At 39.2% G+C, this 23,480-nt stretch overlaps 1 protein-coding gene across 1 annotated transcript; it reads right to left on the reverse strand.

Moving 5' to 3' along the window:
- Positions 1-263: 263 nt before the first annotated feature.
- On the reverse strand, positions 264-19,005 carry osgin2 (oxidative stress induced growth inhibitor family member 2). Its single transcript, XM_052023876.1, has 7 exons — positions 18,831-19,005; positions 18,464-18,629; positions 15,752-15,903; positions 10,349-10,485; positions 7,498-7,689; positions 5,991-6,082; positions 264-2,297 (listed from the first exon to the last, which is right to left on the reverse strand). The coding sequence occupies exons 3-7, from the start codon at positions 15,816-15,818 to the stop codon at positions 1,262-1,264; spliced, it is 1,524 nt and encodes a 507-aa protein (XP_051879836.1). The 5' UTR covers positions 15,819-15,903; positions 18,464-18,629; positions 18,831-19,005; the 3' UTR covers positions 264-1,261.
- Between the last annotated feature and the right edge of the window lie 4,475 nt (positions 19,006-23,480).

The following is a 23,480-nucleotide window of genomic DNA, read 5'->3' on the forward strand; positions in this document are numbered from 1 at the left end:
CTCCATAGATATTTCCTGACCTGGTCAATATTTCCATCATTTCTGTTTTTAACTTCACTTTACAAATTACTCAAAGATCAAACTGTTGCATAATATTGACTAGGCAAACATGTTTTGCGATTGAGAGAGGATAGTGAAGGAGAGATGTTATTGTTTACAGAGTGTGATTAACACATTTTTAAATTTTAGGGCTGTCAAGTGTTTTTTCAGTAATGCTGATACTACAATTTCTGGATTGTCATAAACAGTCTGATTTACTAATGGCCTTTCAGAAAGTAAGTCCGCTTCCCTTGCTTGAATTGCTTGTTTGACTCTTAATTGTGCACTGAAATATCCTAACAAGCCAATTGTGTGCATTGTTAAAACAGGAATAAAACCAAGCAGACCATTTGCCACAACTTAAGGCACTAGTTTTAGACCAAGCTTCCAATAGAATCTATGCCTAAACTGGGAGAGTTGCCCCATGGACCAACCAAGAGCAGGCTGACAGTCATATTTCCTTCTTCAAACCAGTGCAATTTTGTAAAATTATCTCTATGGGCATTAAAACATACGTACAGATGCTAGTCATATCCCTGCTGGTATGGCCGTGTTACTTACGGAGATCTGGCTTTGATTTTCACACCACTTCCAGCTCCATTATAACACTCTCATATAAAACCTTCTAAACTCTCAATATAAGACTGTACAATCAAAATGATCTGAGATGTTGGATATTTGGAGGTGTATAAAGACTCTAGGAATGTTCAAAAAGCAACCATACTAGTCATATCAAATTATCTTAACAGCGTGATTTTGGTTTAAAGGACATTATTGAAACAATCTACTTTTTGTCTACAGGACAAAATATGCAAAGAAATAGTTGGCTCACTGAAACTAATAGACCATGAGATGTAGTGGAAGAAGGAAATAGATGGCCAGGACATCAAAGCACTGAGTAATTCTCACGAGGTTTCTGATATTGTGACCTTTTGAGTTGGAGTATATTTTTAGATGGATTTTTGAGAATAGGCTTGCTTGTTGGTTATTTCCTAAATTCACAGCCCCTTATTTCATAAAGAAATGAGCATTCCACAAAGTATAAAAATGTGCATATTACTGCCGAGCACACTAACAATTAACTAAACTATTTCCATTATCAAAAAGTGAACAGGACACTCACTGATTCTTCTGCATTCAGCATCTGCTCTTTAAAGACTATGTTGGGGACTTTTGGTTGAAAGTAGAACAGTTCTAAATTGACCATTAGCCTTAAACTTTGCTACCCATCATCACTTCCAATTTCAGAAATTAACTGTCCCTTTTCCTTCAAGCGTTTCACTAAGCAACTTGTAATGCCCAGAGCTCCACCTTTAAGAAAGCGGACAAAGTTATCCCCGATCAGTGGGCCCATAGCAAAAATGCTATCCTCTTTGGTACACTCAAATGTATAGGGATTAACATCAATGGGATTTTGCTTACATGAAATGGGCTTACTTGGATCTATTCCCAAGTATTTTCCATGCTCTTTAAGAAAGGACAAATTGGGGTAAGTACCTATCAGCACCAGTGCCATTGAGATACTTAGAATAATGTTCCTTCCTGAAGTAGTTTGAAGAATACATTTCATATCTGCTAGGAAAGAAACAATGCATGTTTCGGGAAAGCTGGTGTAGTTAGAGTACGAAGTTGTGATGTAGCATTGCTTGCACATCTTGTGATAAACCTTGTGATACTCTGGATAAAGCTTCTTTGGAAGCTGCTTGAAGATCAAGGCTGGGTCAGTTACACTTCTTCGGAACGTATGAATAACAGGGATATTGTGGTGGTAGGCACACAATACTGCATCTGCTGCAGTCAGCCCTGCACCAACAATGAGAACAGGATCTGATGCCTGATTAACTTTGCAGCTTTTGATGGCTGATTCAAAGGCTGAGAGGTTGTGAAATACAAAAGGCAAGTCTTCACCTTCTACCCCAAGTCTAGCAGGTAAATCATAGGTGCCAGTAGCTAAGACAACATTTTCAGCATAAAGGCAAAAAGGCACATGTGACCCATCTCCAATTCTCTGATATCCTCTGACTTCCCAAAGACTGTGAGGAAATCCATTTTCAGCAGCAGGCAGTTGTTGTGTAGTGGTATCTATTTTGACACTCTTCGGCATTTTGCCCTTTATACACTTCTGATCTTGCTGCATCTTTGCGACAGAAGTGACACAAGTATTGTCAATAAAGTTTTTCTGAAGGCCCATAATCTTAACATAGTCTTTATAATATGAAGCGACTTCTTCTGGAGTTGCTCTATCATTCGTCAGGTTTCTGTGGAAAAAATATTTATATCGTGAAATACAAATATTAGCAAGATTTAAAAGCCATCTACATAAGTACATGGATAGGAGAGGTTTAGAGGGCTATGGGCCAAATGCAGGAAGATGGGACTAGCTCACTGGGCAACGCAGTCAGCATGGACCAATTGGGCTGAAGGGCCTGTTTCCATGCTGTACTCTATGACTCCATAAAATATAACTAGATCATCAACAATTAATGCTTGATATAACATCTTCTATAACTAGTCTACCAATTGGTACAATGTAGGCTATGAAATTATTTCAGTGATTCTTAAGAAATTATTGCAGTGTAATTCACTAATTTCCTGGTATTGATTTAGCCAGTTTGTTTTGCTATAATGCATTTGGTCATTCCTGGATCCAAATATATAGAACATTTAGATTATTTAAAAGTGGGAGACTCAGGACTTCCAAACATTGTAAATTATCATTTGGTAGTTGGATGACCAGTTTTTCCTCTGAAGGGTTCGGGTTATGAATAAAACAAATCTACTTAATGCCTAATTTTATGTATACATTCTGTATTTTCAATCTTTCCTGAATACTGTAAAAACAATACTGAAAATCTCAATGGTAAGAACACTGCATAATTTTGTTAAATCATTGCCCCATTTAAACCATAATATTCTCTAAATAATGATAGTCCTACCTTCCTCATTCATACACAGGATATTGGTACAGTTGACAAAACAGTATTTATTTCCCTAACCTTGTGTCTCTTGTGAAGATGGCATTGAGCCACCTTGAACAGCGACTGAGTGTGTGATATGCTTATGACCAAGCAGCAGATAAAGAATGACAATAAATGTCTAACTGAGGATGATGTATGAGTTGAGGAGGGAACCTTGAGGTGAAACATGCCAGTTGCTCTTGTCCGTCAAGGTTTGGGAGATGCTGCTGGTGACGCTTTGGTGACCTGCTGCATTGGATCTGGCAGAAGGTATGCACTGGAGCAATGGGGCGCTTGTTGTCGAGGGAATGAATTTCATCAAAATCTAATCACTTCAGAAGCTTTTTTTAAATATAGAAGTTCCAAAAAATGCCCATATAATTTCACCTGTATGGTTTTGGATGATGATATCACTTCATTAAACTGATTAGTTCTGCTGACAGATTCATTTCTTGGTCATTTTATTTTAAATGGGTGTGGTAGAAAGTTTATGCATCTGTAAACGTAACACATTGCATAAAGGAGCATATTTATCGGGATATATTTTCACCAGACAAACATGTTTTTATATTCAGGCTGGACTAGGCTTTCGGAGAAACACAGTTAAAAATACCCATTAGCTACTGAAGGGCTATTTAGAACTGTTATAGATAAAATTTCATAAACAAAAGTTTTGAAAGGAGTAGCTATGGAAGCTAATCCTTGGCACCTGCACATCCAATTGAATGTAGGAGGAGAAAATCAAAGTAATGCATTTCACATAATGATTTGAAAGATTATCTACCTTCTGGGGGTGTTAGCATGCCAAGGGCATCACAAGGTTATTGCAAAATGGGAAAGAGTATATTGTTTCTATGTTATGGCTACCATTAAGTGAACCAATAATTAGATAGGCTTTGACCTGAACTCTTTCCCATTCAAATTTCCTCTGTTCCTCTGGTCAGGAGATTCAACTGGTGGAGGAAAAGCAAACATGGCTCCTGATTTTTCCTGAACCATTTTGGCCCTTGGTGTTGAATAAAAGCATTACCCATAAACTGAACTTAATTGCAGCAGGCCCATACATGTCAGCATTTTCTGTCATTACACAATAGGAGAGAAGTGGCACAATTGACACAGGTACATTCACTGGCAAAAGGAAGTTATAAATTTGAAGGTGCCACACTTCTGACCCTGAGAGACTTTAACCCCTTAAAGACCAACAATCCACTTGGTTGGTAAACAAAATTTGAGCTTCCTGATGGAATCCTCCTTGATTTGAAGCCTGCCTTGGAGAAGATTCTTCAATTAAGAGGATTCATAGTTAAAGAAAATGTTGGGGACTCTTGCATCTACATGCCCCACAGACAGAAATAATGAGAGACAACAGCTCGTAATCATGATATCTTTTGGAACAGTGCTTACTGTTGCCATAGGCTTCATCCTGCACTGTTCCAGCCAGGGAAGATCTGGAATCTTGAGGCAACATTGAGGAAATCTGACACAACTGTGTATCTCCCCTTTCTTTTTGACCCTGTGCCTAATTACTGTCTATCCTGCAAGGCCATGCATAACGGTAAAGGCATTTTGAACAAAGTATCTGGGATATTTTCCTAAATACTCAGGCAGAGATTAAATCAGTAAAGATAGGAAACGGTCTGACTCATTGAACATCCAGCACCACATCTTAAACTTCCTGGTAAATCTCCACCTTCAAATAGTCCTAAAGTAACCGAGGCAAGAATAGACAAAAAAAAATTCAAGTTCTTGGACAAACTCTTTCCAAAGTTTCATCCTGTGAAATGGGACTAGCATCAATGAATGGTTGTGGCATATGAAGCCCTTCAGCCAATTGAGTGTTTGTCAGCTCTTGGAAGTCCTGTTTCCCTGCTCTTTCCCCAAAGTTCTGCACAATATTCTCTATCAAGTGTTCATCTAATTCTCTCTTGAAAGCCTTGCTTGATTCTGCTTCCACCACTTTTACAGGCAGCATGTTCCAGATCATCACTATTCTTTGTATTTTTTTCCTCAGTTGTATTATCCAAAATTTTAAATCTCTTCTTCCCCAGTCCTTGAATCATAATGAGGACAGCTTCCCTTTATGTATCCTATCTAATTCAGTGATGAAATTGTACATTTCTATCAAATCTGCTCTTTACCTTCTTTTGGTTCAAGACGAACAACCTAAAGCTATAATAGAATTTTCTCCAGGTGCACTTTCTCCTTACAATTGAGAGACCTACCAATACTTTCAATCTTTAATTCATTATTTTGGTTCCGAAAATTGTGCCTTGATTTCAAACTTTTTTTTGGAATAATTGTCTTTCCTCTCTTTCCTACTGGCAACATAGACCATGAAGAAAATATATCCATGACAAAAGGGGAAATCTTATACTCTGCCGGGCTTTAAACGATCAGGTTCAGAAGAAACATTTTTTTTTAATATCAATGTCTCTGGAGAGAAGAAGTATGCACATCGAATCCTAGAATCTGGATCATCCGAACCCCTAGAAAAACCTTTCCGTTAAATGCACATTACTAGATATTTCCTGCAAATGATATATTTCCCCATGTACAGAATTATCTTGAGGGATACTTTGATGAGCTATTGTCAATCATAAAACAAAAATTGCTAGAAATATTCAGCAAGTCAGGCTGCATTTGTGGAGACAGAAACAGTTATATTTCAGATTGATGGCTTTCCAACACTTATTCTAAAATGAGGAACAATACTTAGAATGGGAAAAGGGTGTGGAAATAATATAGAAATTTTGGAAACTTAGGCTTTACAAAGTTCTGAGGATTAGGAGGTAAAAGATGTTCTTACAACAAAAGACCTCCAATAAACGTTCTGTGACAGGGTCAACAAGCTCAATTGCTCTTTCTGGCTTTACAAATGCTGTTGACCTACTTAGTATTTCAAGCACTTTGTGTTTTTATTTCAAATTTCAACATTAGCGGTAATTTGCTTTTGTATTAGCATTTCTCAGCAAATATTTTACAACTTATTTGTACCTCCATTTACCATTGGTCCAGTCTTTCAGGTTCAAACCTGGTAGCTCCATCCAATTGTTCAGACTAATTGTTAGCATGGATCCTTTCATCACCTAAAAACACAGAATCCTTTGTTTATTATTGAGAGATCAAGTAAAGGGCCAAATCCACAGCACAGATAAAACCTGTGACTGAAAAAGATAAAAGATCAAATAAGTTATACAAACAGCCATTATGATTCCAAGCCTAGATTTTAGAAGCCTTAAGTTAGAGGATGAAGGAAGGAGGCAAAGAAGTTTACTGAAGGTTAAGAATCTATAAATGAGTTATAGTAGAAGACCATACTATAGAAAATATAGGAAGAAGGATATGAGAGTGGTATGGGAGCAATATTGAAATTTTGTCACTCTTTGATTTTATAATTTGAGGTTCAGTAGATAGTATGGTCAAAAATGTTAAAAGATGAAGAGTAGAACCACTAAAGGAAGACATAGCTGTTGGAGATTCAGAAATGGAAGGAAATCAAGGAGCTGCATTCTACATCCCTTCTGGCATTCTCCCATCATTAACCCAAAGGGAGTGTAACAGAATGAATGTCTGCCAAAGTGGTTGACTTTGAGCCCTTGACTTTCTCAGCAGTTTCAATGCAACTTTGAATGGGCCAGAGTGTTCACTTCTCCAAACGAGAGCACTTAAGCTTCAATAAAAGGCCTGCAGATTTCTGGTACAATTTTCATTATCCCATTGAAGAAAATCATGACATAATGATTCAGCTATTCTATTGCAAGGAAGCTGAAGATTAATGAGCATGACATAATGCATTGACTAGCTGCTACTCCAAACATTTACATACTCCATATATGATCATGATTGCAAACATTAAAAAGACCTAGGGATTACAGGTCACACATTATTGAACATGCATAATAAATGCTGCAAGATTGATGCAAAAACAAATGTAATAATAGGACATATTATCAAGACATTCAAACAAAATAACTAAAAATGCTACCTTTTTAATCACTTTTTTCTCACCCATAATCTCCTTCCTCATTGACCAACACTGGTTCCATATACCCAGTTCAATCAATCAAAAATCCTCTTCCACGTCTTCAAATCCCTACTTCCGTACCATTCTCTTGGCTTACATCCTAGGACTGTTATTCAATTTTTGGATACCTGTGATTCTCCACCTGCCCCTCCTTTGTAAAAGTGACCACAATTCAAGATGTACTTTGTTGGCAATAAAGTACTTTGGGACATCCTGAGGTCATGAAAGTTACTTTATAATATGAAGTCCTTTTTATTGGTGACAGACCCTTCAGTTATTCTCTGGAATTCCATCCTCAACCATACCTGCACTCTATTTCTGTGTCTGTTGTGCGGAGTTCTCCAGGAGCCCAAATTCGTAAAATATACTCTTGCATTCCATATGTTCACCCCAGTTAAGCAGTATCTTTCTCATTCACATTAATAATCTTAGTACATCTCATTATCTTTGATTATGCTGCCTAAATAAGATACACACATGCCATGCGCCACCAGGTGGTCCTTTTCCCAGTACTATGTGAGGAATGCTGTTGTGCTTTTCTAGTTTCCACTGTACGACTGAAGGGTAATCAAACCTAAAGTCTGCCTCAGGATGAAGAAGTGTATCAAAGAGCAGTGCCACAGGGTTGGATGACCTGCCTTCAAGCCCTTCGGAAAGGTATTCCAAATCCTGAAAAAGATAAAGATATATCAATAATAGGTAAGGATTCTTCAAGCACAATTATACCTGAACCCATATATTGTTAGATATTTATCCTATTACGTTTGATAAATTAAGTTCTCCCTATAAACCTTACACTCTTCTTTCACAGTTCTCCACCTGCCCCATGTTTTATATCCAGCTATCTAGGAATGTATCTTGGGATAACTAATCTGGTATTTAAACTGGATATATATTAACAAGTTGTTGTAATTAATTTAGTATACCTTCAAAGTGGTATCGTTGAAGGCAAGATTAAATTTGATGCAAATCAGTGAACATTAACTCTATTATGTTAAGAATATAAGAAATAGGACTAAGGGCCCATTTGGCCCCTTGTGCCTGCTCTATCACTTGTCAAGACAATGATTGATCTTCTACTCCAATGCCATTTTCCTGCACAATTCCCATACCCCTTGATTCCCCTAACATCCAGAAATCAATTGATCTCCATTTTGAATGAACTTTGCAGTTGAATCTCCACTGCACCCTGGGTGGAGATTTCCAAAGATTCACCACACTCTACATGAAAACACTTCTCCTCACCTTGGTGCTAAATATCCTACTTCTTATTCTGAGACTGTGATCCTGACTCCTCTGTCAGGGAAAACATCCTTTCTGCATCCAGCTTGTTTACCCCTGCACAAGTTGTGTAAGTTTCAATGAGTTCTCATTCTTCTAAACTCTGGATAATACAGGCCTATTCTACTCGATTTCTGCTCATATGGCAAACTTGGAACTAGTCCAATCTTTGCTGCACTATCTCTATGGCAAGTACATTCATTTTTTGGTGAGGAGACCAAAACCATATACAATTCTCCTGGTGCAGTGTCACCAAAGCCCTATGTAAGTGCAGTAAGATATTTTTACTTAAATTCTCTTGTAACTGAGCCAATATACCATTTGACTTCCTAATTGCATATTGACAATCAGTGACTTATGTACAAGGACATGGCAGTGTCATGAACATCAATAAGTGCCAATCTCACACTATTTAAAAATACTCTACTTTTTTTGTTTTGTGCACCAACTTCTCATCTTCCTATATTATATATGGCGATTAAACAATTACTGTATTATCCTGTTACATGCATCTCTAATTTCTTGATTTATGCCATGCTCAATATAATAGCTACTGTTCATTATATTATAAATAACTCATATGAATGTTTTCTGCCCTTGCTTTTCCTTAGCTTGACATGAAGAAACTCTAATTCTACATCACAATCTACAAGACCATGATTGCTTCTCACCAATTGTACTGATTTCATCCTTCATTAATAGCTAAGGAAATCTAGGCCCTGCAATATGTTGTATTGCCATAGAAAAACAAAAGGACTGCAGATGCTGGAATCTCAATGAAAAACACAGTCCTAAAGATAGGTCCTGACCCGAAACATTGACCGCCTGCTTTTCTCCATGGATGCTGCCTGGCCTGCTGAGTTCCTCCAGCATCATAGTGTTGTATTACCATGCTTAACAAATTTAATTTACAGGTAGTGTGAATGCTTTGTTAAAATTTATAAAATATTCCACATGCAAGTGTCCAGTTTTTAACAATCATAATATTTGCATGCAAGTCTTTTGTTTGTAAGCTTTACTTTCCACACTACTAAACTGTAATTTTTTAATGCAAAATAGAAAATTGATTTTTTATTGTCACATGTACTGAAATACAATGAAAAGCTTTTGTTTGCATGCCACTGAGACACATCATTTCATACATAAGTACATTGAGGTGATACAAAAGGGGAAAAAACAGAATGCAGAATATAGTGTTACAGTTACAGAGAAAGTGCAGTGCAGGTAGACAAAAAAGCGCATGGGCCATGACAAGGTAGATTGTGAGGTCAAGAGTCCATCTTATTGTACTAGGGGACTGTTCAATAGTCTTATAACTGTGGGAGGACTCTGTCTTTACCTCTCGTTGCCTTGGTGAAGCAGCCAGCATAATCAAAGACCCCACCCACCTGGGACATTCTCTCTTCTCTCCTCTTCCATCAGGTAGAAGATACAGGAGCCTGAGGGCACGTACAACCAGACTTAAGGACAGCTTCAACCCCACTGTGATAAGACTATTGAATGGTTCCCTTACACGATGAGATGGACTATGACCTCACGATCTACCTTGTTGTGACCTCGCACCTTACTGCACTGCACTTTCTCTGTAGCTGTGACACTTTACTCTGTACTGTTATTGTTTTTACCTGTACTACATCAATGCAGTCTGTACTAACTCAATGTAACTGCACTGTGTAATGAATTGACCTGTACGATTGGTATGCAAGACAAGTTTTTCACTGTACCTCGGTACAAGTGACAATAATAAACCAATACCAATACCAATAAAATCTGTCTTTGAGCTTGGTTGTACATGCCTCAAGCTTTTGTATCTTCTGCCCGATGGGAGGGGGGAGAAGAGAGAATGACCTGGGTGGGAGGGGTCCTTGATTATTTTGGCTGCTTTCCTGAAGTAGCGGGAAGTGTAGACAATGGAGAAGATGCTGGTTTTTGTGCTAAGCTTAAAGATTACAGTTTAGCATAGTTTTACATGTTGTTTTAAATTTCTAAAATTTGATAGCAAATAAAAACAAAAATTGATACACAAAACATTGACAATGCAACTAACCTGATCTACAACAGAAAAATGAATTCCTTCTTCCAATTTGTTATGAAGAATTGGGTTTAGATGTACAGCTCCTGGTGCCATGTAGGGTCTATATCCAGACAGCAGGTAGGAAAGACATATTCCAGAGGGACCATTTCCTGGATTTATAATATTTGCAACATTGTTATAGTAACATAGAATTTCTAAGACAAACTTAAAAACAAACTGTGTTTACTTAAATGCAAGAAGTGTCAGGAATAAGGGGGATGAACTGAGGGCTTGGATAAGTATTGGGGACTATGATATCGTGGCTATTACTGAGACATGGCTGACGTCAGGAGAGGAGTGGATATTGAATATTCCTGGTTTTCGGTGTTTTAAGAGGGATAGGGAGGGGGGGAGAAGAGGAGGAGGGGTGGCGATACTGGTCAGGGACACTGTTACGGCTGTGGAAAAGATGGATGTTGTAGAAGGATCATCTCTAGAGTCCGTATGGGTGGAATTAAGGAACAAGAAAGGAGCAGTTACTCTACTAGGAGTATTCTATAGGCCCCCCGGTAGCAGTAGAGATATAGAGGAGCAGATTGGCAGGCAGTGTTTGGAGAGAAGCAAAAATAACAGGGTTGTTATAATGGGAGACTTCAACTTCCCAAATATAGACTGGAACCTGCTTAGTGCCAAAGGTTTAGATGGGACGGAATTTGTTAAATGTGTCCAGGAGGGATTCCTGACGCAGTATGTCGACAGGCCGACTAGAGGGAATGCCATGTTAGATCCAGTTTTAGGAAATGAACCGGGACAGGTGAAGGATCTATTGGTGGGTGACCATTTGGGGGACAGTGACCATTGCTCCATAACCTTTAAAATTGTCATGGACAGGAACAGGTGCAGAGAGGACAAGAGGATTTTTAATTGGGGAAGGGCGAACTATGAGGCTATAAGGAGAGAACTTGGGAGTGTAAATTGGGTTGTCCTTTTTGAAGGAAAATGTACCATGGAGATGTGGTCGATGTTCAGGGATCTTATGCAGGATGTTAGGGATAAATATGTCCCGGTGAGGCAGAGAAGGAATGGCAGGGTGAAGGAACCGTGGGTGACGAGAGGTGTGGAATGACTTGTTAAGGAGAAGAAGGTAGCGTACATGAGGTATAAGCAGCAAGGTTCAGACAGGGCCCGTGAGGAATATAGGGTATCGAGGAAGGAACTTAAGAAAGGGCTGAGGAGAGCTAGAAGGGGACATGAAAAGGCGTTGGCTAGTAGGGTTAAGGAAAATCCCAAGGCCTTTTTCAAGTACGTGAAGGGTAGGAGGATGGCTAGGGTACAGGTAGGTCCGATTAAGGACAAAGGTGGGAGAATTTGCCTGGAGGCGGTGGAAGTGGGAGAAGTTCTCAATGAGTACTTCTCTTCGGTATTCACCAGGGAGAGGGGTCTTGATGATGTGGAAGGGAGTGCTGGTAGGGGTAATGTTCTCGAGGTTGTAGATATCAAGAGAGAGGATGTATTGAAGTTGTTAAATAATATTAAGACAGATAAATCTCCGGGGCCTGACGGGATTTTCCCCAGGCTGCTTCGAGAGGCTAGGGAGGAGATTGTTGAACCACTGGTAAGGATCTTTGAGTCCTCGTTGTCCACGGGGATGGTGCCAGAGGATTGGAGGGTTGCGAATGTTGTCCCCTTGTTCAAAAAAGGTAATAGGGATAGGCCAGGGAATTATAGACCGGTGAGTCTCACGTCTGTGGTGGGTAAGCTGTTAGAAAGGATTCTAAGGGATAGGATTTATGAACACCTAGAGAATCATGGACTGATTAGGGACAGCCAGCATGGCTTTGTGAGGGGAAGATCTTGCCTCACAAGCCTGATAGAGTTCTTTGAGGAGGTGACCAGGAAGATTGACAAGGGCAGTGCGGTGGATGTGGTTTACATGGATTTTTGTAAGGCATTTGATAAGGTTCCTCATGGTAGGCTTCTTCAGAAGGTCAGAGGCCAAGGGATCCAAGGAAGCTTGGCTGTGTGGATTAGGAATTGGCTTGCATGTAGAAAGCAGAGGGTTGTGGTGGAAGGAGTGCCCTCGGATTGGAAGGCAGTGACTAGTGGTGTCCCGCAGGGATCGGTTCTGGGACCTCTACTTTTTGTGATATTTATAGATGACTTAGATGAGGGGGTGGAGGGCTGGGTTAGTAAGTTTGCGGACGACACTAAGATAGGCGGTGTTGTGGATAGTGTGGAGGGCTGTCGGAGCTCACAGAGGGATATTGATAGGATGCAGAGCTGGGCTGACAAGTGGCAGATGGAGTTCAATCCGGAGAAGTGTGAGGTGGTACACTTTGGAAGGACAAACTCCAAGGCAGAGTACTGGGTAAATGGCAAGGTACTTGGCAGTATGGAGGAGCAGAGGGATCTGGGGGTTCATATTCACAGTTCATTGAAAGTTGCCTCATAGGTGGAAAGAGCAGTTAAGAAGGCCAATGGGATGTTGGCTTTCATAAGTCGCGGGATTGAGTTTAAGAGCCGCGAGGTGATGATGCAGCTTTACAAAACTCTAGTTAGGCCACACTTAGAGTACTGTGTTCAGTTCTGGTCGCCTCATTATAGGAAGGATATGGAGGCGTTGGAGAGGGTGCAGAGGAGATTTACCAGGATGCTGCCTGGATTAGAGAGTATTGAATATGAGGAGAGGCTTAAGGTGCTAGGGCTTTATTCACCGGAAAGGAGGAGGATGAGAGGAGACATGATAGAGGTATATAAAATATTGAGAGGAATAAATAGAGTAGACAGTCAGTGCCTCCTTCCCAGGGCACCAATGCTCAAGACGAGAGGGCATGGCTTTAAGGTTATGGGTGGGAGGTTCAGGGGAGATGTCAGGGGGAGGTTTTTCACCCAGAGAGTGGTTGGTGCATGGAATGCACTACCTGGGGTGGCGGTGGAGGCAGATACATTCGACAGGTTCAAGAGCTTGTTGGATAGGCATATGGAGGAGTGTGGGATGGGGGGATATGCGGGAGGAAGGGGTTAGGTAGTGTGAGCGTGGTTTGATGGACAGCCCAACATGGTGGGCCGAAGGGCCTGTTTTGTGCTGTATGGTTCTATGGTTCTATGGTTCTACTTTAAATTACCACATGTTTAATTGATCAGTGTGAGTAAACATGCCTTTCATATTTTGTGCAACTTTATTCTTCATTGATGTCAGTAGAATGTAAAATCAACAAAAACCCAAAAGAGGGTATGAGCAAGGGGTGAACAATTCAATTTTGTTTGCCAGATAGGTTAAGTTAAAATAACCAGCCAAAACTTTTCACTAAACATTCAATTACTTTTTTTATCTCAAAAATTAAATTAGAAAATAAAATCACAGATAAAAATATAAACCTAAATATGCTTATGTGTGTATAAGTGAAAGAATAATTATGCATTTCATTTAACTGAGGCTTCATCAATTTGAAATAGTTTAACAGATCACTTTTGAGCAGCTATGTATGAATGTGATCTGTCCACAACACAGAAAGATAAGGGTAATATAATGACACCTGAATTGAAGCCACAATTATATTCTGAATGACTGGTCATTCCTTCCAGTTGACTCTATTTCTGGTAACAGTTAATGTGCTTCTCAAATGCCTGATATCAACACCACACCCCCCGCCCCCCAACAATTTGAATATAAGTAAGGGAAGATTTTTACCAAAAACCTACAAATTTACATCATTGTGCCTCATGACTGCAACACAACACTGAAGCTCACGCTTTTTGAGGATTGGATTGCGCTTGAAACATTACTGAATTTACATTAATGCAGTAATTTTTTTTGAGTAATTAAAGTGATAGCCAAGGAGCCTGTGGAAAAATCATTCTGCCCTGTCATACTCCTTTGTGAAGTGCAACAAAGTTGCAATGGGCAGCTGGAGCTAGCCAGGGGTGGGTGAAAAATACTGGTGTCTTCCTGGGCCATTGCCAGTGCTGAAAAGCATGATTTCCCAGCAGGATGCCGGTTCTGAAAACCATGTAGTAAACTTCCAGGTCTAAAACTCATTGATCTAAAATAATGGGTCAGGTTGTTCTTGTTCCAACTCACCGCCTGCACTCAGCTCTCTTTCTAGCCCCAGGGTCGCACTAATCATCTTGGCCTACAGAGCTGCCAACAACTTTGTGGCCTTGACCCATAGCTGACCTGCAAGTGTGCCGGCAACATATGCCACTCAGGCCTTTGGGCAACCCATTCCAATGCCCTGTTCCCAGTACTGCTCTCTCAGTGTTTCATAGCTCAAAATCAGAGACATTTAAAAACAATTGAAATAGCCGTAGGTTAAAAAAAGCTACTTTAAAAAAGTTTAAAACAATAAATTTATTTAAAAATCTCTAACTTATTACATCATAAATATACAGAGAAAAAGAAAATAAATAAATTTAGCAAAATATACCTTCATGATTAAGGTAAGCAACCCAACTGAAAGGAATCAGGCTGTGCTAAGTATGGGCTATGGCTATTGGAAAGTTGAGGGCCCAGAAGCAAGGAATAACTAGCCCATCAGCCTGATAAGTTAGATTCAGTGGTAAATCCATGTCAATGTGTGAATGTGCAAAAGTATACACATTTCACTTCCAACACGTTCCATGCCTCCTCACAGGTGTGGAAGTCTGGAATGTGTTGAAGCGCAAACTGCAGCTAGCTATTCTATGGAACTTTGCTTCTCTCCCCACACTTGTATTTCCAACATTTCCTGTTTTTATTTTAATTACATTTCTGCTACTTCTCCAGCTGTCACATGATTTCACTGACTGAAAAGTAATAGAAAACAATTCTACTAAAGAATATGCAGAAGGATGTCAGTTCATTTCTGTGCTAAGGGCTCTGGAGCAGGATTGGAAAACAATGATGTTTTGACTCCATGATAAGAATGCTAAACACTGAGCCAAGGCCAACTCCCAAGATTGTGTGCATTCAGATAGAATACAGCATTTATGCTTTTAAGAGATTCATATCTAGTGAATTATTTTGCCTGTACAGGGAGGAAAATGCAGCAGCCAATTTACATGTAGCAAGGACCTACAAGCAACAATGAGATAAACATCTTGGTAAATTTCCACAACCAGGACCTTTTGTTTCAACTAAAAGTTGTTTGTACTACTTAGATTAAAGGTCCTCAATATTATGATCATGAAACTAAGATATTTTAAAAAAATAAATCCCTTAATATAAACGGCAAAAACTAACTGTAGCAGTAGTGATGCTAAAGGCGGATGGACAGTTTTTTCTCCTTTATTTACAGGATATGGGCATTGCTGTCTGCATTTATTCCCTATCTCTGATGGATCTTGTGCAAGTTGTATTGAACAAATCCTCCTCTCCTGTACCTGCTTGCTTGTGAACAATGCTTCCGCCAAGATCAAAATGCTTTTATGTGTGCAAAAGGTGGAGAGGAAACTTACCTATAATGATGACAGGTATATTTAATGGGAGGTCTCCAAGGAGAGTAGCTTCTTCTAGTAGTGGCATTGCCACCTTGTTGGAACAATAATAGAGCAGTACCTCTTCCACCACCTGATTTTCACACTCAAGCTTCACAAGTCGCAATCCTGTTCTAGTTCAAGCCAAATGAAAGTAAACAAGATGAGTTAATTACTGTGATTTTTTAAATGATCTTTTAAATATACATGCAAACTTTGTGTCAAAATGTGCAAACAGTTAAGTGAAATTAATATATATTTACATCATATACTTTTCACAAAGGTTGTTGCTTACTGTATAGTTTTACATTGGCCAAGGTATCGATGGAGCAGAGTAATAATAATCTCCTCAATTGTAAAGAAGGAAGAGCCACACACTATATGTTAGTGTAGCTTTAGCTTTTCAACCCATATCTAAACCAAAATCCTAGCATCTGATTTTTCTTATCACATAACTCGCTTTGCGGTTCACTTCGGTTAATGAATCTGTTTCCTAGAGCTGTATCAAGAAGAAAAGTATAATATGATTCCCTTGTCAGACAAAGGTTTGAATTTCTTGGACATTTACAGCATGGAATGATATTAGTGTGCCTTTTCAGCAATGAAATGTAAAGGAAAACATTAAAAGAGGCCACATGTGCAGCTTTAATGCCTCCCTTCACATTTCCTAAGTAACCATTCTGCAATCTGTCATTGGACTCAATTACATATGGTGATGTGGATAGGAGTTTCCTGGACCTAAATTTGTTCATATCAGGTACAGCTGCTGCAAAGATCAGCTGGTAAGGTTCTTAATAGAACAGAACCTGTGGATCTTTTATTAAAGACAGCAGATTGTAGAGTCTGTGTTGCAGTTATATGAGAGCAGGAAATACTGAAGTAGCCATTAACTTTAATTTTCAAAGGTCAACTGGAAAAGGAGTACTGAAAGAGAAAGTTAATATTTCAGATATAACCCATAATTGTCAGTATTTTTCCTTTCATTTTGGATTTAACAAAGTTCTCTGTTTTCTTTTTTATTCAGAATTTAAGTATTATCTTGTACTTCAATTTTCAGTATGATTTCTTACAGTCTCCATCAATAGCACTGACATAAAATCATCCTTTACATTAAGCACAATTTGTGTATCAATTCATATAGATAATGAAGACTTGGTGACAATTTACCAAATAGGAGCCAAGCTGGTGTCTTGGCCAATAATCTTCCCTCCATCACCAGTGCCAAAAATGACATAACCAAATGTTGTTACTGGTCATTCACCTTATTCCTTTGTTTATTGATACCACATTTGTCGACATGATAACAATTAGTGCAGATCAACCATATCCTTGGTCAAATACCAAGACATTTTTGAGAGATGTGATAAACTATGTAAGATCCAAGCTTCAAGGTAAAGTATCATACAGAACTATAAGTCAAAACGTTTGGAATATTTAAACAGTTGGGCCCCTGATGTTGGATTATTCTCCCTATTACTGTTCTGCATAATGTCATTGGTCCAACATAATAATGAAAATTAACAATAACATTCTGAAAAGGCAAGCATTATTTACAGTTATCAGAATAATAGGAATTATAAACAATTTCTATGGATTTAAGTCTCACAGTGCCTCAAGAATAAGTCATTTGGTTGTACACAATGCTGAAGCTCACATATTTAGGACGATTAACTCTCATATGAAAACGGATTGGAAGTATTTAGCACAGTATAATCCATCTGGGATTCAGTTATTTTTGTCATTGCCTAAATCTACATAGTTCATCATTTCAAGCTCTCATTGTGCACTGACAACAAACTTTTTTTTGTGCTCAGCAATTCTTTTATCTATGCTATCAATTATCTTGTGTAGTCCTGCATTATGGCATCTACAGAAATATTGTTCTGTGGCTCCCACTTTAAAGATTTTGTTCTACTTTCTCACTAGACCTTCAAATAACATTGTTTACTGGCAATGGTGTGATGACCACTATGCCATTTTGTCAGGTGGTAATTTGAACCGATGGTACCTTATTAAAAGCCTAACATCATGATGATCAGTACCGTCTTGATCGGTGCCCAAATCAACCTTTTTATGATGTAATAGAAAAACTGTATATTGATAGAATTTGATATTGCTAAGATAGAAAATATAATAATTGAGAAGCAGTATCTGCGTTGAACAATTTTCTCATTTTCTTTAACACTTTTGATTAGGCTGGTGTGTAATCCTCTCCTGACAAAAACTGACCATGGTTAATTGAGACCATCTAACCCATTCTGTAGTTGTGGTCTTAGTTTGGCGACTCACAGTTTAGTTCAGTCTATGCAGCAATATTAATTAGCAGATTGGTTGTAAATGTTAACAATTCCATTGCAGCCAATGAAAAGCAACTTTTTTTCTAAATTGAAAGGCACTAGTTGAAAAGTTAAGATAGCACAGGTTAGACTTGGGGTAATATACTTGAAATAGAAAATCATGGAAAGAGGTAAATAAAATTCGGTGAAAAAAAAAGAAATACACTTTAAGACATCATTAAATTTATTTTAGTGCATATATAACATATTCTTAATTAGAAAGTCGCAGAAGGGGTTACAGTCTGTTAATCAAAAACATAACAATGCACAATATTTTAAGATTTAAAATCAGGATCTAAGTTATTTTTAGAGAGTTTTCCAATATCTCTTCAGAAAGATGACACAAGCTTTGACAAACCGGGAATGCTCTGGTGGTGAAACAGGGTCTGATTGCTGTAGCTTAGGCTGTTGGTGGCAGAATTCACCTGCTTCTCTCAAGAGGTCCCATGACTACGTCTGGTTACAAATGGAAGCTGGCATCACACCAAGAGTTTCCTTTCTTTCTCTCTGCCACTTTATATAACCTAGAAAAACAGAATTTCTGGTTTTTGCTTTAACTAAAATCACATATAGAGACGGTACTAAATATATCTACAAAGTTATTATCCTGAACCGTCTGCAATGCAAAACAATCAACTAACCAGCTTTAGCAGAATTTTTTTTAAATCTAGAAACAGTTCAGGCAGTAAGAAATGACAAGTTTGCAGTGAGGTGACTAAACTGACCTGATCGATTTGATTTCTTGTTCTGCCAATAATGAGGCTCAGGACCGTTCTCTGCTACACTCCTTGAATACGGTACAACGACTGGGCGAAAGATTAAACTCCGCTGATCCTGCAGTGAGGAATTTTTATTCTGCGTGCCAGCAAAGAGATGGCCTGGACCCAGCAGGATTCGTGCACGAAGAAATCTGAAACATTTTCTTCCGAGTTTTCTGCTTCCCCTGCCAGTGTGACACGGCTGGGGCGGAGCTCTGATGTAATTTCTGCAGATTCCATTGTTTAAAATATTCGATCCAAAGTAAGAAACTTCACGAACATTTCAGCACCAGTGTCCTAAATACCAAATCGATCAATAAAGCAATTTTGACGAACAATAATTTTTAACTGAGCCGAGGTATTGGAATAGAATACAGTAAATATTTAATTGGGATCTTTGACCGGTGCAGATCCTTGTTCGCGACACCCTTTTTGATAAGCAAACTGATCAGGGCATTTGGTAATTGCGCAGATGGGTCCCATTTGAGTAACATTTAGAGTTCTAGGAAGTACATCTCCAAACTCGCACAAACAATATGCATTTATATAGTGCTTTCAAAGTAAAAATGAGATCCCAATATACCTCACAGCAAAAGGGGGTTCAGGAAGGAATTCTATGACCTAGCAACTGAGGGCAGGGCTTTCAAGGGTGCAGTGGCAACAACTGAGATGTGACAGTGACTCAAATCCTGGGTTAAGGGGTTAAGCAGACAATGAGGGGTGAGGTTCTGCAATTTATGTATAGAATTCTACAGCATAGAAACAGGCCCTTTGGCCCACTGCGTCCATGCTATCTATACTAATCTCAGTTGCCTGCATTAATTGTATATCCCTCTATACTTTGTTCATTTAGGTACTTTGCCAAATGTCTCTTACTGTTCCTGCTTCCACCACTTCCTCTGGCAGCTCATTCCAGACACCAATTACTCTTTGTGTGAAAAATGTACTCCTCAGATCTCCTTTAAACCTCCCTCTGAACTTAAACCAATGTCTTCTATTTTCAGTCACCACTACAATGGGAAATAGGCTCTGACTATCCACCCTATCTATGCTGCTCACATTTTCATAAACCTCTATCATGTCAATTCTCAGCCTCCTTTACTCCAGGGAAAACAGACCCAACCATAAGACCATAAGACATAGGAGCAGAATCAGGCCATTCGGCCCTTCGAGTCTGCTCCGTCATTTGATCATGGCTGATTTATTTTTCCTTCTCAACCCCATTCTCCTGCCTTCTCCCTGTAACCTTTGGCGGCCTTACTAATCAAGAACCTATCAACCTCCGCCTCAGACATACCCAACGACTTGACCTCCACAGCCATCTGTGGCAATGAATTCCACAGATTCACCACCCTCTGGCTAAAGAAATTCCTCCTCATCTCTGTATCCAAAGGGATGTCCTTCTATTCTGAGGCTGTGCCCTCTGGTCCTAGACTCTCCTGCTACTGGAAACATCCTCTCCTCGTCCACTCTATCCAAGCCTTTCAATATTCAGGAGGTTTCAATGAGATCCCCCCCCTCATCCTTCTAAACTCCAGCGAGTACAGGCCCAGAACCATCAAATGCTCCTCAAATGTTAACCCTTTCATTCCTGGGATCATTCTTGTAAACCTCCTATGGACCTTCTCCAATGCCAGCACATCCTTCCTTAGATATGGGGCCCAAAACTGCTCACAATACTCCAAATGTGGTCTGACCGCCTTATAAAACCTCAGCACTACATCCTTGCTTTTATATTCTAGTCCAATCCAATCTAATCCAATCCAGTTTCCCTTTATAACTCAAGCCCTCCAATCCAAGCAACATCCTTGTGAATCTTTTCTGCATCCTCTCTAGTTTAATTACATCCTTCCTATTGTGTGGTGAACAGAACTGAATAATATGTAAGTGATCATTTGATTAAGAACTTAATAATGTCATGTGTTGGTATGCCTTGCTGGTAGTTAGAATAAAACACACACCTTTGTTTCAAAGCTTGTGTGTCCTGTTGATATTATTAGTTAGAGCATACCAACAGTCCAGTCTAGGTCAAGGTATACCTGCCTGGAATGTGGAGCATGCTTTATGAAAGCAGGTTGAGGGAACTCGGCCTTTTCTCCTTGCAGAGACGGAGGATGAGGGGGGACCTGATTGAGGTGTATAAGATGATGAGAGGTATTGATAGGGTAGATAGTCAGAGGCTTTTCCCCAGGGCTGAATTGGTGGCCACAAGAGGACATAGGTTTAAGGTGCTGGGGAGTAGATATAGAGGAGATGTCAGGGGTAAGTTTTTTACTCAGAGAGTGGTGAGTTCGTGGAATGGGCTGCCGGAAACGATGGTGGAGGCTGATACGATAGGGTCTTTCAAGAGACTGTTAGATAGGTATATGGAGCTGAGTAAAATAGAGGGCTATGGGTAAGCCTAGTAATTTCTAGGGTAGGGACATGTTCGGCACAGCTTTGTGGGCCGAAGGGCCTGAATTGTGCTGTAATTGCTCTATGTTCTATACCCCAGGTACACTGCCACTGGCAACAAGGCTGTTTTAAATGACCAAAATGAATTAATACTGGGAAAAGTTATCATAAAGAAAATAGTTGTTGTACCTCCAGGGGATTCCTTCTACATCATGCTTGTCATGGGACTCCAAGAAAACTGTCTGTGAAGTAAAAGCAGGAAGATGGCAGCAAGTTATATATTCTTATGATTCCCGTATTCCTTCACTTAATATTCAATTATCTGTTGATCTGTTTTGAATGAGCTCAATAAATGAGCCTCTACAGCTCTCAGTGGAAGAGAAATCCAAAGATTCACCTTTGCCTGAATGCAGAAATTTTGCCTCATTTCAATCCTAAATGGCTACCTTAGTCTGATGGTGACTTGTGGTTCCAGACTACTTAGCCAGGACGACATCCTCCCTACATCCAGTCTATTGAGCCTAGAAATCATTCAGATTACTCCTCATCCTTCTAAACTTTAGAGAATACAGTCTTCTCAGCCTCTCCTAATGCTGCAAACCTGCCATCCCAAAAGCCCAAGTCTGGAGGGATTTGAACATGACGACAATTTTAAAATTCTAGCTGGATTCAGAGCTTGATGTGAGTTAGGATAGGAGCAGCCAAGTTGTCGATGCGCTAAGTTTGTGGTAGCAATGTGCAGAGGAGTACTCCATTCATAAAGAAGGCAAGTAACTAGATCAATGCAGGAAAAAGAATTTACATTTAATCACTGCCACACAGGTTCTTTGAGCAGAAAGCAAGAGGCTTGCTTTCTGCAGAGTTAACATAATATAATTGATTCTTTTTACATGGACGTTTATTAAACTGGCAAAGGTCTAATAGCATTGACTTTTCACATTTTACACAAGTACATATTTGTAGAAATCTATTTTAAACATTCATTTGAAAGGTATAGAAAAGTGTAGGCTGGCAAGTGTAGGTGAAATTTTACTCCGTTGTTTTTTTCTATCTACTGAAAATCTGTATAATCTGAAAAATAAGTACTTAACATTAATGCAGGCTGTAATTTTCCTCCATGATGTTGCCCAAATTGATCGCATAGGATGAAAGAAAACATAAGCAGTGTGGCCAACAGCCTCCCTCTATCCTTGTAATAATTTTCATTGGCTTCTCCATCAGTCCCTGTCATATGTAGATGACAGTACATCAGCTAAGGGCAATCTGATGTTGCCCCTTCATCACTGGGGAACATTACTAAACATTCTGAAGCCTTCCCATGTAGGAGGAGGATCTTGTGGCAACTTTCTCTCCCTCAGGTCTGGCCCCCAACACATACCTGTTGAAAGCTCTGTCTCTACTAAGGCATTCAATGGTACAGATGATCTATTCTTTGGGGAAATTATTTGAGCTCCTTAACCAGCTTTTTGGGTGCAAAAGTACCTAGCTCATTCTGGCATGCTCCCTCTGTGTAGCTGGAATCCAGCTGAGAGTCTGCCATGCACTAACCACAGGGTACAGAAAAATTCAGAGCTACATTTTGCCTCACAGTAAGCATTGAATCCCAGCAGCAATAACCAAAAACATATCTGGGTGTATGTGCACTGAACTCAACCATCCCCTACTTAACAGTAATGTGATTGGACAGCACAATCAGCATATTCCAACAGCATCACAATTAAAAGTACACAAGATTCTTTGGCTGCTAGGTCTATGAACATCATAATCATGTGACAATCCAATTACTGCAATGCTGTCCGCGTGATATCTACTTAATCACTGGATCGGGTTAGATTAAAATGGGCATAAAACCTAACGTCCTTACAAAATCTGTCCAGATATATCCTTCTGATTCACTTTATGCTGTTTTCTGAAACAATAAATGAATAAACCCTTTTCTATAATATAGTAATTACTGAGCAAGTGAGAAAACTAAGTTTTGAATTTTTGCAGATCTGATTTGAAATTCAGTTGTGTCAGTACTTTGTGTGAACTTAAATTCCATTTGTACATTGTACAAAAAGCAAGGCTACTCCTAGTGGTTTAATTAGTATGTACAAATGGAAAACAGATATGTTATATGCCTTGGCCTTAGATCTTTTCTCTTGAAAATCACAAAAATTCCCTATTTTAACATTCATATTCTTTCAAAAAGTTCAGTTGCTGAGTTTGCCTACATACATT

The sequence above is a fragment of the Pristis pectinata genome, chromosome 9 (genome assembly GCF_009764475.1).
Source record: "Pristis pectinata isolate sPriPec2 chromosome 9, sPriPec2.1.pri, whole genome shotgun sequence".
In the NCBI taxonomy this organism is placed as follows: Eukaryota; Metazoa; Chordata; class Chondrichthyes; order Rhinopristiformes; family Pristidae; genus Pristis; species Pristis pectinata.